We start from the raw sequence: 13,785 nt of genomic DNA, 5'->3' as shown, positions 1-13,785 counted from the left end.
TTTCTAAGATTATTTAGTGTATATAGAATTCTTATGTCTAAGGAAAAAAGAACGAGATTTTCATCTCCTTTAAGACAGCTTTGGGTACCTGAAATAGGTGATAATGTTTTTTGCAAGTGTGTGGATTTCCCACAATGGACCCTGACGGAGATGACTGCTTATGAAGAACCTTCAATGACCTGAAACATGAAAGCCCATTTAGGGAGTTCTAAAAATGTGGATTATTGACTTGGCTATTTTATAATGGTCTGTTTCAACCATTACCACCTCTAATCCATTTTTTTCAAAATTCCCTTTTGGTGAGAAACATGGGATAAATTTGAAAAAACTACTGTACAATTAATTGGTTTCAGTGTGCTTGTGTTATTTCAGATGCAATTTGTTGTTTTCAGTGGACCAGAGAAAAATTCTAAAAGGTCTACGCAAATGCTCTAAACCGGTTCTGTGTATTACAAGTACCACGTGTAGGTCCTTGATGTCCTGCTGCTCCCCTACTGGGTACAGCAGTGGGTCTTTCCATGAGTACACTAGACTGGAAACTTTAAAGCAGATCAGCCAAAGTGTGCAAGAAACACGAGCACGCTAGAGTCTGGACAGTGCCTCTGCGCCCTGTGCTTTGTGACCGAGAGTGAAACCAGGACTTCACCCCACACATGAGTGGCTCAGAGAAGTCAGGTGGAGACTTCTGGAGACAGGCATGTCCTCTCTGCAAACATACAACATTTCCTCAAAGAGTGAGGTGCACATGAAGGGGCACTGCTCAGACAGTGAGATTCTCACTATATTTCTAGATTTGAAGGTTCCCTACTGAGAAAAGAGGGGAACATCAGCTTTTATCTGTAGAGTCAGATGATGCATTTCCAAATTTATTCTTGAGAACAAATATAAAATATAAAATGTTAAATATAAAATGTTAATATTTTTCATCAGTTAATATGCAGGCAAGATATTTTCTTCATTAACTTTAGACTTTAAAACTCCATTGGGCTGAAATGAGTTCATGCTAAGTCCCATATGTTTAAAGCCAATTGCCGTGGAAGGGAGGAGCAACTATAAACACCGTAAGTGTGCGTAAACTTCCTCAGACACATCTCTTCTGGGTCAAATACATTTTTTATTTTACTGATACACACAGCTGACTAAAAAGTATTTGTTACCTGGCTGCCCAAATGTGGTAAGACATTTGTAGATGTTACATGGCATGAGATGGTACCAAGAACTGCAGGAAACAATACTGTTTGCCTTAAGACTGCCCAGTTCCTAGCACACACATAGTAAGCATTATATTTATTTTGAAACAGCAGTCTCATAGAACTTACTAGTCCTCATTCAGCCCTAATTAGGACCTCATGTATTTAATTTATTCATTCATTCGCTCACTCCTAATGCAACAAACATTTAGCAAATATCTAACGTACGCTGGGTACTAGGTTTACCAAGATGAGTAAGACAAACTCCTTGTCTTTGAAGAACTTACCAGAGGCTGGGAAAGAGAGACTACTACACAAATAATTACGATGGAATGTAGTGTGCTAGAGAAATACAGAAACACAGAAGGCAGATGTTGAAAGCAGACAGGCTGCAGGATGTATGCTATGGACCGTGGCTTACCAAATCTGACTCCTGACTGGGGCAACTGCTTCTGCTTTGGACAGGCTGTTTCTCCTTCCCAGGTTCTGACTCTGAGGTGCCACTCAGATCATGGCAAATGGACTCAGACTCCTGATTTCGTTTTAGCTTGATGTTGAGCCCTAGGCCCTGGATCAAACTTTATTTCAATTAAACCTGTCAGACAAACCCTTGAACTCCTCACCAAAATCTAATCCATGAAGACCTCCTCTTCTCATCCGAATGTCCCAGCAAAACCTACTGCTTTGACAGCAACAGTCTCCCCTTTGGACAGGGATGGATGAGCAGATAGGAAAAGAAGAACGATGAACACCTTATACAATAACGACAACTTCCTCACCTGGAGTGTGCAGGTGGGGTCTGTGTCTCACCTTTTCAAGTGGGCAGTGGGTACTCTCTCGGAGAAAGGGAAGTAAGTTTGGTCGATCATATTCAGCGTAAAGACTGATCTGTTTTTCGTGGTAGCGCTGCCCCTTATGATGGTCTCTCTTGAAAAGCTTATGCAAATACTAAAAGGAATAAGAAATAAACCATGAATATAAAATAAGAAAAGCAGTAATGCACCTGGTTAATATTGCTACTTTCAGTTCTAAACAGCTTCCATGGAGAGGCTGGGGGAGGAGCAGTCTCCAGGAAAAGTCTCTTTGGGAGAGCAAGGAGATTCTGACATTCTCTCTGGAAGGGCCCAGAGCCATCTGGCTTTGCCATTTACCAACTATATGACCTTGGGCAAGTCGCTACCCTCTCTGTGACTCAGTTTCTATACCTGCAAAAATCTCACTGAGTCATTGTATAGATTAAATGAGTTGACATTTGTAAATCACTCAGAACCATGCCTGGCATACATTAAGCACTACAAAAATGTTAATGATAGTTGCTAATATCATCATCATCTCCTTCAAGTAAGAAATAAAATGCTTGATTAGCAGGCTTTCTGCATCATAAAAATTCTCTTCTTTTATATAAACAGGGGTTGAATCATGGGACAAACATTTATTTTTAAAAACTCAAGTACTGGGCCGACCCCATGGTGCAATCGGGAGAGTGCGGTGCTGGGAGCACAGCAGCGCTCCCGCCGCGGGTTCGGATCCTATATAGGGATGGCCAGTGCGCTCACTGGCTGAGCGCGGTGTGGCCGGTCACAAAAAAGAAAAAAAAAATAAAATAAAATAAAAAACTCAAGTACTAAATGACTTCTCATACATTCCGCAACTCCTCTTTGTTGAATCTTACTGAGATCTATGTTTGCAATAAAATACTGCCTATACCGATGACACCAAAAACAAAAATTAAAATCAAGAAGAGTATAGGTGTTCTGAAGGAATTTTCAAAACTGATTTCTAACCCTACTGTCTGAAAGAGTTAATGGGCCTCAAAGGAAATGAGTAATTCACTTTCTACCCATAGACAAGATTAGGCTCATTACTATATTACGCAGAAGTTAGAAATCGATGTCCACTGTTTAGCTGACATTAAATGTAAACAAAAACCCCGCAACTCATTGGAAGTGGGAAGACTTAATCACACCAATCAGGTAAAGTGCATTCACCCCTTGAGTGGCTGCTTCCAAGAGGACTGATTCATAAAAAATGTATTGGCCTGACCCCGAAGCTGCAATCACAAATGAGCTAGCTCATGTTTGACATTTGCTGTTGTAAATAGTCATAAATAAGCCTATCCATGACACACGCACATTAAGAAACACTCCTCAGTCTAACTGCTCACGTGTCCCCCAGGCAAGAAGAGGAAATGAGGGTTCAGACTGAGCTCCTCTGCCAGGCCAAGGTCTGATGAAGACCACTGCAGTTCACCAGCACTGGGGCCAGCAAGAGCAGGATACACTGGGATGTTTCCCAGAAGCACACAGGACGGGGGGCTCTGTCACATCTGCCAAGTCAAATTTATAGAGATATTACATTGCCTGGCAGAGAAGATGAGCCATTTTAGTGTGGGCCTTGCCACCATTCACCACTGCACTGATTACACTGTCACACAGAGAGCTGCTGCCCGTAATCCTGTCTCGTGGCTTAAGTAGGTCAGAAATCATCACTTTATAAACAAATTCCCAAGGTGGCCAGCAGAGTGGAGCCTTTCTTGGGTAAGCAGATAATATTAAGATTTCCAATCATGAGCAATATAGCAATAGCATCTGCACAACCCCTGAGCAAAAAAACAAAACAGAATAAAATAGAAAACATACTTCACATTCCTATCCTAGAGTCTTCAGGAGCCTCAATGTATAAAACTGACTTTCCAATAGAATACTCTACTCCCCGAGCCTCCCCAGGGGGCACAAGGAGATGGGCAAAGACAAAAGCGTGCTCACTGTATGTGGGACCTGCAGTCCTACTGCCAGACTCCCTACTGCAGCCTCTTCTTGTATACTTTTTAAGGAACATAGAAAACATCTACTCTTGTTTTACTCCCCTGATGATACAATGCAGAGACTCAAAGGAGCCCCCCAAGGAAATCTAGATTAACAGGCCTTAATAGCACAACCAATAAAATCACACACGAGATACAGGATTAGCTATTGTCAGTGGGAGGGGAAAAAAGATGAGGCTCTGCCCTTGATCACCCTGCAGTCCCGAACACAGAACCACTGTGTGGTATCTCTTGGCAAGAGAACTTGGTGTCTGCAGTGCACTCCTGGATTTGGCTGTAATTTATGCCATGATTACGTTTAATGGTAACTACAGAGGGAAGGTGCTTACTCCTAGGCATAGTATTTTTTTCATCACCATTCAAGTGTAAATCAAAGTCCAAGTGCCTGATCTGCAATTAATTCCTAGCCTCGGATTCATAGAATGCACCACATTTTAGTGATTACAGAACACTGTGGTCACACCTCCAATCTGAGCATTAACCTCTTAAAGAGTTCACTCCAGTATCCCTAAGCCAACACTGAACGCGACTTGCCCCACTCTTCAATCTAAAGGGCAAAAGAAGAACGCGGTCACGCTCACCACATGCTGCAACTCTGGTCTGTCTTCTAATTCTTCCACTACCTTTTTAATCTAGGGGAAAAAGAAGATTTTAAATGTAGAGTTATGAGGTCACAAAACCAGCTGCAACATTTTCTGATAAACATCTCTCTTCTTCATGTCTATCATGGTCCTTAACATTCTTCTGGTAACATATATTAAAAACAAAAGACACTCACTGAAATTTTATCTTCATTGTCCAAAAGCATGTCAACAGCTTTCTGAAATATAAAAAATAGCCACAGTGATTGATATCTGCTGTACAGGAAGGGCACACTAAACACAATGCAGTGTATACACCACCACAGTGAAAGGTGGGGGGCTTACTTTCTATCCTGAAGGAGCCATAGGCCGTTACATAAAATGGAATTTGTAAAGGAATGCACTTTCAAACGTCTTAGTAGTGTGAGGCCTACATGTTTTGCATACTACTAAGGTGGTGCCTCACTATAACTAATCAAATCCAAAACATCTCGAGTATACACATTGCAGCCCCTCTGATGTCGCACATATCTTCACGGGTTCTCATGCGTCTCTCAGCAGTTATGGAGAGCACCTCGTGGCCAGTATCACAAAAACGAGCTTTTCTTTTTGGCTACCTGAGCCTTGACCAAGTCTCCCTAATAGACTGCACAGACATGAGGAGCTAGTCCTACGTGGAGCAGAGGATAAGAGCCAGAAAAGAATAAGATACCTGAAGTTTAATAATAATAGAAAGCTTACAGACTTTAGCCAACTTTAACATTCATGAAACACAAGTTAAGTTCACGACAAGAGGTGGTGGGTCACAGCCCACCAGACTGAGTCTCACACAGAACACCAGGGCCTGTTCTTGACTCTGCTGCCGCCTCCCTGTCTGCTCCAAACTTTATTTTTGTGCTCTGAAATATGAGGGTGTTGGAATAGATTATCCCTAAGGCCTCTTCTAGTTAGAAAGCTCTGTAATACCTTATCTTAGGTTAATACTCTTAAACAGCAATTGGTTTCAGCTCATTCATATTTTTTCCACAGCTGCTTATGCAAAACTAGGCTCCCAAGAGACACGCGAGGAAAGGCTGAGCATGAGGGGAGACTGGACGTGGGGAAAATGGAACTGATTTTTATAGCATCTCATCCTCATAATCATCCTCTGCCAGAGAAGCAGAGCCTCTCTCCCTGAACTTCCTAGGAACTGTGTGATTCTTTGTAGATCTATAGTCCCTTTTAAAGACTTAACTCACTATGTCAAAAAATAGGCTAACATATCTTTGAGAAAAAGAGGTAGATGTAGCTCCTATATAAATTAAGTTGAAGTTTGTGAAGAATAATATAACATATAATACCCCTAAATACAGTAAAATGTAATTGAAAAAAGCATTAATTCTTTTGGAGCCTTTAGGGTTCTACTTTTTGATTTACCTAAAATCTCAATTTTCTGAACAAGAACACCGTTTTACAAACCTTGTTATTTCTATCACCAGCAGTTGCAATTAGATCCCTTTTTAGACACTCAGACAGACAGACAGACACACACACACACACACACACACACACACTTTGTAACACTTTACAAAAGCCACTGCGGGCTGTGGAAGCTGGGTCCCTTTGGTAGTCAACCAGCTCACTATTCAAATTTGTCCTGTGATAAAATAACACCTCCCACATGTCCTGGACCTGAGCACTGGCTGGGACCAATGGAAACCCCACACGCTGGATCCATGAAAGCCAAGGAATAAAACTGTAATAGTGGATCAAAACAGAAGTCACTTAAAACTTTAATTCTGGGCTATAGATAAAGAGGGTTAAATGAGTCAAAGCATGTGACTAGTTTGTTTCTATGAATTATATAAATTGTTTTACTAAAAAATTACTTTATACACACACACACAACTTTATAAGTTCCACATCAAATTACAATTGCATTTACAGAATAACCACATCGAGGAAAGTATTCCTGAACACCAACTACTAAAATAACTAACACCACCTAATGAGGGTCAGAGTGCTCCAAGCATGAAGAGCAGACAGCCAAGCTACACGATTCATTATTAAAAATCTGGAATAGTAAAAATAATTGATCAGTATTAAAATAAAAAGCACATTACCTCTGAATCAAAATCCATTAACAAAACAATTTTATCCTTGATAGAACTGAAAAGATTATGCTTGTGGATCAACTCGAAAACATCTTTATGTCTTAATGTTAAATATATTTCCAGAGCATTCCCATAGTTTTTGTCATAGGTGTACCTGGTAATACAAAAAATTTTATTATCAATATTCATCAACAACTCTAATTAAAACACACACAGAGATCAGGTTTTACAATATTAAAAACACTCATTCAGAGAGAAAACTTTATCTCAAAAAATATACCTTGGGATTTAACTGTAGGTGATCATTAAGTATTTCCTTCTCAGAACTTGCCTTTTAGGTAACCAAAATTTCAGAACATTTACAATATTCAAGTAATAAAAAATTACTGTTTCAGGGGCTCGGCCTCAAAAGTTTTTACAAAAATCCTTACACCAGACAAAGAAACTATAATCCAGAATGAAGTTAGTTCTCATTTTAGTAATAAAATAATCAGTTAACATTCTCACAGTGTTCAGGTGATAGATGGGTTACATTCCAAAAGCTTACTCATAAGGGGGCTGTATAAAAGGGAAATGTGTTCTTCCCTGGGAACGACGTTTTTCACATTGACTACGTCCCTAAGCCAGCTCCTGAAAGCCAGGTGGGCCGCGGGCGTCCTGTCAGTCCATTACTGACGGCACTACAGAATTCCAGGGGCACCCAGAACAATGTGTCCCAGAGAAAACAACTAGCGTTCAACCCAGAACGCCACGAACACAACTTCCCCTGTGTAAAGTCTAAGCTGGTCTTGAGTGCTAGGCCATTTTGGTGTACTTTTCTTGGTCTTGGGCAAAAGAAGTGAGAAGATAGGATGGGGAAGTCTGAGAGGGTGGGGTGCTGAGGAGGGGCTCCGGCAGGAACAGTCTTCGTGGGCGGACGTGAAGGACCCCGTTCTTGTTCCCCTAGACCGGAGCTCTTTGAGGGCATGAGTATCTTATCTGCCTCTGCGTCACGGGCTTCTAGCACAAAGCCTGGGTCACTGAAAGTGTCCAATAAATGTGAAAATATTAATCAAGCTTCCATTTTCTGAGCCGTCAGGCACTGTGCTTAGTCCTCTATTATGACGTCTCATTTACAGCTTAAAATTGTCCCATAAGGAATTGTTACCTGTGATTTTACAGACAAGGAGCCTGAGATTTGAAGATCCGAGAATAACACAACGTGGAGCCTTGCCCACCAGGACGCTGTTCTGCTTGTGTCATCTACAACCTGACGTCCTGTCGTCTCTTAACCACGGCCTCTCCACGCGCTGCAGACGGGGCTCCCCCTCTCACCCCCAGAACTGCATTACAGTTGTACAGTTTCACACACCATCCTTACCACCTAGTTGTTCATCTGAGGTTTATGAAAGTTTATGAGGTTTTATTCTTTTACTAAGAATAAAAGCAGAAAAATGGTGTAAAAAGCGTCCTCCCCATTCAGAGTTTGCCAAATCTAAAGTATGAAAAACTTTTCAATGTAGATTAATTTGGAAAAAGAAGCACAAAACTATACTCACAATTCTGCCAGGGTTTTTAGTAAAGTCTTATTCTGACTGTCTTTTTTCAAGTGATCCCGAACTGCTTGAACTATTGCTGAATTGTTGTACAGGTCTCCAGGCCATTCTCGAATCAATGTGGCAAAACCCTAACCAAATGGGAAAAACAGGAAAAGAACACTTGAAATAGGATAACAATTGTAATATTGTAAAATATACATTTGGTCTACTTCTAGTTTCCTGGCATACAACTCCTAAAATCTTTGGAATCTCCAAAGAGATGTGGTTTTTGTATGTTAATGAGTCAGCTGGTAGCTCGCAGCCTAGGTAGCTTTAGGATGGGGTTTGGTCACAGGAAAGAGCAAGGCATGATAGAAGATTGGGATTTTCAGTGATACCCCCCAACCTCCAGGAAGGGGAGAGGCCAGGGCCTGAAGGTTACATTGATCACCAATGGCCAATGATTTAATCAATCTACATAATGAAGCTCCCACAAAAACTCAAAACGACTGGGTTTGAAGAGCTTCCAGATAGCCAAACACACATGGGAACCTCAGTTTATAGCCAATAGGTCAGAAGGTATAGGTGACAACCTAGTACTTGTGACTGGTGTCTGAAGTGGGGGCAGTATTGTGGGACGGAGCCCTCCACCTGTGGGATGTGACATTACCTCCAGGTAGATAGTGTCAGAATTGAACTGAATTAGAGGACACCCAGCTGGTACCTGCAGCAGAACTGACTGCTTGCTTGGTGTGTACGGGAACCCCCAGACATGTCGTCACAGAAGGATTCTGTGTTGTAAGGTATAATAGGAAAAACTGAGTTGGGTTTTTCTATATCCTCAGAATAATCCATATAGTTTAAATAATGCTAATGGTACTCACAGACTGATAATTTTATGATTAAAACTTTGGCCAATAAACATTTCATCATATTCAGATTATGGGTTTGGGGGTGGTAAGGGGAGGCAGGGAGAATTACTATAACATAATCGCCGTTTAACATTCCTGGGAAGTAGGTGGTGCTATCCACTTCTGTTCTTATTCTTATGAAATGCGCAACTAAGAAAGGCATCCTGTTCTTCCATAACGTAGTACCGCACAGAGCTTAATCTGACTTGCTCTACCTTCATTCTGGACCAGGAATAACGTTTGGATGACGTCCTTCACATCTTATAGATATTATCTGAGTTGGCTACTCTCCCCACCAGTGTCTATGCACTTTGGGTCTGCGTTGCTGTATGCACAGGTCATCGGCTGGGCACTGTGCAGCCTGCACAACTGCACACGGCGGTGTGCTCCGGACAGTTTGTCCCACAATGAGATCGTCTGGCATCCACCTTTAACAAGTTACCACCTTTGTCCTCCTTCCACTCTGGCTTCTCACTCTGGTTTCATGACGGGATTTAAGACTTTGGCTGTCTTATCCCCTGGCTCTCACCCTGGCTATCTCTGGATCTCAAATTTGTGGTTCAGAGAGAAACCCCTGATTTGATCCTGTTTCCCTTCCACAGCTGATTCTTGGCCAGTGTCCTGCATAGTGCCTCTGCCCTCCTGATTCCCGAGTTCAGCCACCATGTTTTATAATTCGAAGTACAGCAGAGCAGTTTACTTACTGATCCTTGACAACCTTTAGGGGAGAAAAACCTGAGATATATTCAAAAGACAGCAAAGAGAACTAAAATCCATATTACTAAAAAAATTATATTACTAATATTAAATAATTCCACTACTGCTTTAATGAACTACTTTGAGTTTATCTAAATGATATTTAGAAATGAAAACAGTCTGGAAGAAGTTGCTTCCGTTAAGGAACCTGTACTTGGTAAGAAGAAAATCACTAAAGAATCAGGAATATAGTTTCTGTTACAGTTCCACCCAATTTCTACTGAAGCAGCCCCTCAGAAGGATGGCAAGAGACCAGAACAATAGACCCAACGTTTTCCGTTTAAACTGCAACCTTCCTACACATCAGCATGACTGCAATTTGATTTTAGAGATCTGGGGAAGAGACTCAAACAGAACATTAAAATGTTTGTTGAACCAAAATGATATTTTGAATCAAGTTTCTGTTTTCTTAAGATTCTGTGCAATGCATAAGATAAAACAGTCTGAAAAGATTTCCACCCTCATACTGGCAACTCTCAAGTAGCCCTGAGACCAGGAATAATACTGCTCAGGGAAAGTAGAAAGATTGGCTCCATTTTCTCTTTTCCCTGTCCATGCAACAGCCTCACAATACTGCCAACTTCTAATATAAAATAAAACAAAATGACCAGACATATTGTGTGATAAAACCCTGATGACCCCATCATAAACCGAAATAAACATTTATTACATTTCATGTTAGGCTTCTCTCTGCTTAATTGGCTTCATGAACCCCTGAGTAAATATGCTATCTAAGATATATTAATGAAATCAACCCTGTGGCCATTATTATTAATTAGAAGACACAGCTGGGGAGCTGTTATAACAGAATAAGCAAAGTTACAGAACACCCCAGTGCCCATTATAATAACTAAAAAGTTCAAATGTATTCATTAAATGGAATGCCATAGAAATCGTCCTGCTTTTAACATGCTTTTACATTTGTCATTAACGTTATGACACAAAGCTATATAAAACAATTCTGCTAGGTTGTACATCAACAGGCAAATCTATATGCAAATAACTAGAAACTCTATACAAACAAGTCATGGGTCATCATTACCTACAAGAAAATCATATTATTTCCTATCTTTTTAGGAAGACTCAATATTTTAGAGAAGTACATTTTTTTTTGTAATCTTGAGACTGGAGGTGCTCAGTTTCCTGGGCTCGGATTACAGGACACACCTCTGGGTTTCAAGCGGCTCCCCAAAGTCTCAGGGCCCTTCTCTAGGACCCATAAAGGAAAGTTACTGTTGCTAGCTGAACCTATTATCAAACCAACACAAGACCTCAGGGGGCTGACTTATGCAAATCCAGTGGCTGGGCATGCTCAGCAGAAAGGGGTTCTATAACCCTAATAGCCAAGCATGCTCAGTAAAGTGGAATTTATATTCATTAGGTAGCATGAATATGTATTGGATAGCGAGACTGTAAAGGTTGAATCCCAGCAGAATGCGGGTCGTTGCTCACTTTCCTAGGGACAACCCGCACTTTGCCGGCTGAGGTATGTGTCTTTCTTTTGTATCAAACTTATCTTTGGCAGGCGGCTGCTCACTCTCTTGAGCTGGCCTGCACTCTGTACTAGCCTGTAAGTGGGTAGTTCTTACTTTTGTATTGGACCTGGTGTGGGCCCTGCTGGGTCTCTGGAGCTAGGCTGCACTCTTTCTGTGACATCTATATCTCTTACCCATCACATTAAACCTGTTCTCACCTTCTACTGTGACTCTGCTCTTGAATTCTTTCCTGTGGCGGAGTCAAGAACCTGGTAAGAGGAGGAGGTGGGTTAAAGCTCACTACTGGGGCTTCCCAGAACCCTTCTCTTCTGGCATCAATCTGACCTTTAGTGCTCTGTTTAGCAGCACAAAATTTTCATCCATTAAATATGTGATCAAAAGTGTTGCTATGGAACACTGCTATTTGATCGATTATGTGACAATTTCATTCAAAATTAAACATTAAGTTGAGAATAAAGAAAGCTAAAATAAGAATTATTTATAAGAGCTTATGACAATAAAAACAAATTACTTATAACCTTCTTAAGAGTACTGGCCAAGCAGACATCCTAAAACATTCAGGAGAAAACACTGACAAGCTCTAAGTTTAAGTCACGCTTATTTCTTTCAGTGTCAGTCAAAAGTCTTCCAGGTATGAATCAATAGGATGACTTTAATGATACAGGATTCAAAACAGTTTCTTAAAAAAGAAAGAGGTGAGGCAGCTGGCCAGTTAGCTCAGTTGCTTAGAGTGCTGTGTTGTAACACCAACGTCAAGAGTTCAGATCCTCACCACTCCGACAAAGAGTTGAATCATGTGAAAGAATTGTAACACAGTCATAAAAATAATTAAATTATTTTTATGCTTAAGTTATATTACTTTAAAAACAGGAAGAGTATAATACACTTCAGTGTTTCTAAAGTTTGTATTCTTCTTCACCATTTTCACAGAATACTCAGAATTCTCTTTCTTTTGGGAAGATATACAAAGGTGGAAAATTTATGACTGCCACTCTGTGTACTCAGAACAGACTGGAAAGAAACAGAAGGCTATTATTACAAGTCTTTCTTCATTGAAGAAACTTTTTCTCATAACTATGGCCAACAATGGCCTCTCGCTTTAGATCTCTTACAGAACACATCGCTCTACCTTACTTATTTTCTAGTTGCTTACGGCTTATTAACATGATCTCCCCAAACAGCCTAGAAACTTGCTGAAGCCTAGACCATGTTTTTTAAAAAAAATTTCTGTTGATCCAACTGAGTCTTCAGCCCAGTTCTAGACAAGGACAGGTTCTAAGTAAAGACATGTTGAATTGAAATGAACAGGAAATGAATAGGAATCGTGCTTCCAACCTACATTCGCAGGCTGTCAGTTACAGGCACTGTACCATAAAATCTTTACAGATCTAGAAAGGAATAGATCCATGCTGTTAGAGTAGACTAGATTATGATGTTATAACACACGCTAGTAAGAGAAGATGATGAAACATCACCCGCATTAGCATATGCAATTATTAAAGAAATATTTTGTTCAAGTTTAATTCATGCTAAAGCACCTAGTCCTTTCCTATGCTAAGAATACTGCAACACAATACTTTGGAAAATTATCCTGAACAGTAAAAAAATCTTTACAGATCTAGAAAGGAATAGATCCATGCTGTTAGAGTAGACTAGATTATGATGTTATAACACACGCTAGTAAGAGAAGATGATGAAACATCACCCGCATTAGCATATGCAATTATTAAAGAAATATTTTGTTCAAGTTTAATTCATGCTAAAGCACCTAGTCCTTTCCTATGCTAAGAATACAAGTTTATAAAAGTAAAAAAAACTATAAACGTCCACATGTGCATCTGGATGTTTAGATCTTACGTCTCAGGAATACTTGGTTGACAGTAACTGATCAAACACTAGGGTTATCAGGGTCAAGGATCCCATTAGATCTTAAGACCAAGAATCATCTCAGAGTAAAAGGTAGTGTTTGCCATATTACCTCTCCTTAATTGGAATCAGTTACTTATTTAAAAAGTAAGTTAACAAGGTGTTTAGTACTCAAACGCACTCAAAGCACGAGGGTTTTCTCAATCCCCCTGTCGTCTGACAGCCTCTTTCTATTTCCATGTATTAATCTTTTGCAAGCCACCTCATATTCTTGTTGGGAAGGGACACGTTGTGAATAAAGTCTTCCTTATCTTTCAGACTTAACCCAGCATGAAGGAAGGCAACGACGACCTGCAGCATACTGTGAGGAACCAAAAATGAAAAAGTCTCACTGAGTGACATCCCTGAGCTTGAAAAGGACCTGAAGACTTTGCCGCTTATATTAAAGACTATGAAGATTGGGCAGACGCTAGAGAACAGCAGCCAAAGTTCAACATGTTCCATCTCCTGATTTATGGATCCTCCTAGCACCAGTCACAGCTATGGGCAAG

At 40.5% G+C, this 13,785-nt stretch overlaps 1 protein-coding gene across 1 annotated transcript in view; it reads right to left on the bottom strand.

Moving 5' to 3' along the window:
- Window positions 1-13,785, bottom strand: part of VPS41 (vacuolar protein sorting 41 homolog (S. cerevisiae)) — a gene marked incomplete at its 3' end in the record, with an annotated part of 191,151 nt that overhangs the window by 9,421 nt on the left and 167,945 nt on the right. The window contains exons 18-22 of the mRNA XM_008590367.1: window positions 8,227-8,354; window positions 6,698-6,842; window positions 4,793-4,834; window positions 4,596-4,646; window positions 2,001-2,138 (exon numbers count right to left, since the gene is read on the bottom strand). Coding sequence (XP_008588589.1) covers window positions 2,001-2,138; window positions 4,596-4,646; window positions 4,793-4,834; window positions 6,698-6,842; window positions 8,227-8,354 — 504 coding nt within the window. The remainder of the gene's footprint in view (window positions 1-2,000; window positions 2,139-4,595; window positions 4,647-4,792; window positions 4,835-6,697; window positions 6,843-8,226; window positions 8,355-13,785) is intronic.

The sequence above is a fragment of the Galeopterus variegatus genome, unplaced genomic scaffold, assembly GCF_000696425.1.
Source record: "Galeopterus variegatus unplaced genomic scaffold, G_variegatus-3.0.2 Scaffold6042, whole genome shotgun sequence".
In the NCBI taxonomy this organism is placed as follows: Eukaryota; Metazoa; Chordata; class Mammalia; order Dermoptera; family Cynocephalidae; genus Galeopterus; species Galeopterus variegatus.
This window is presented reverse-complemented; position numbering and strand designations above follow the sequence as displayed.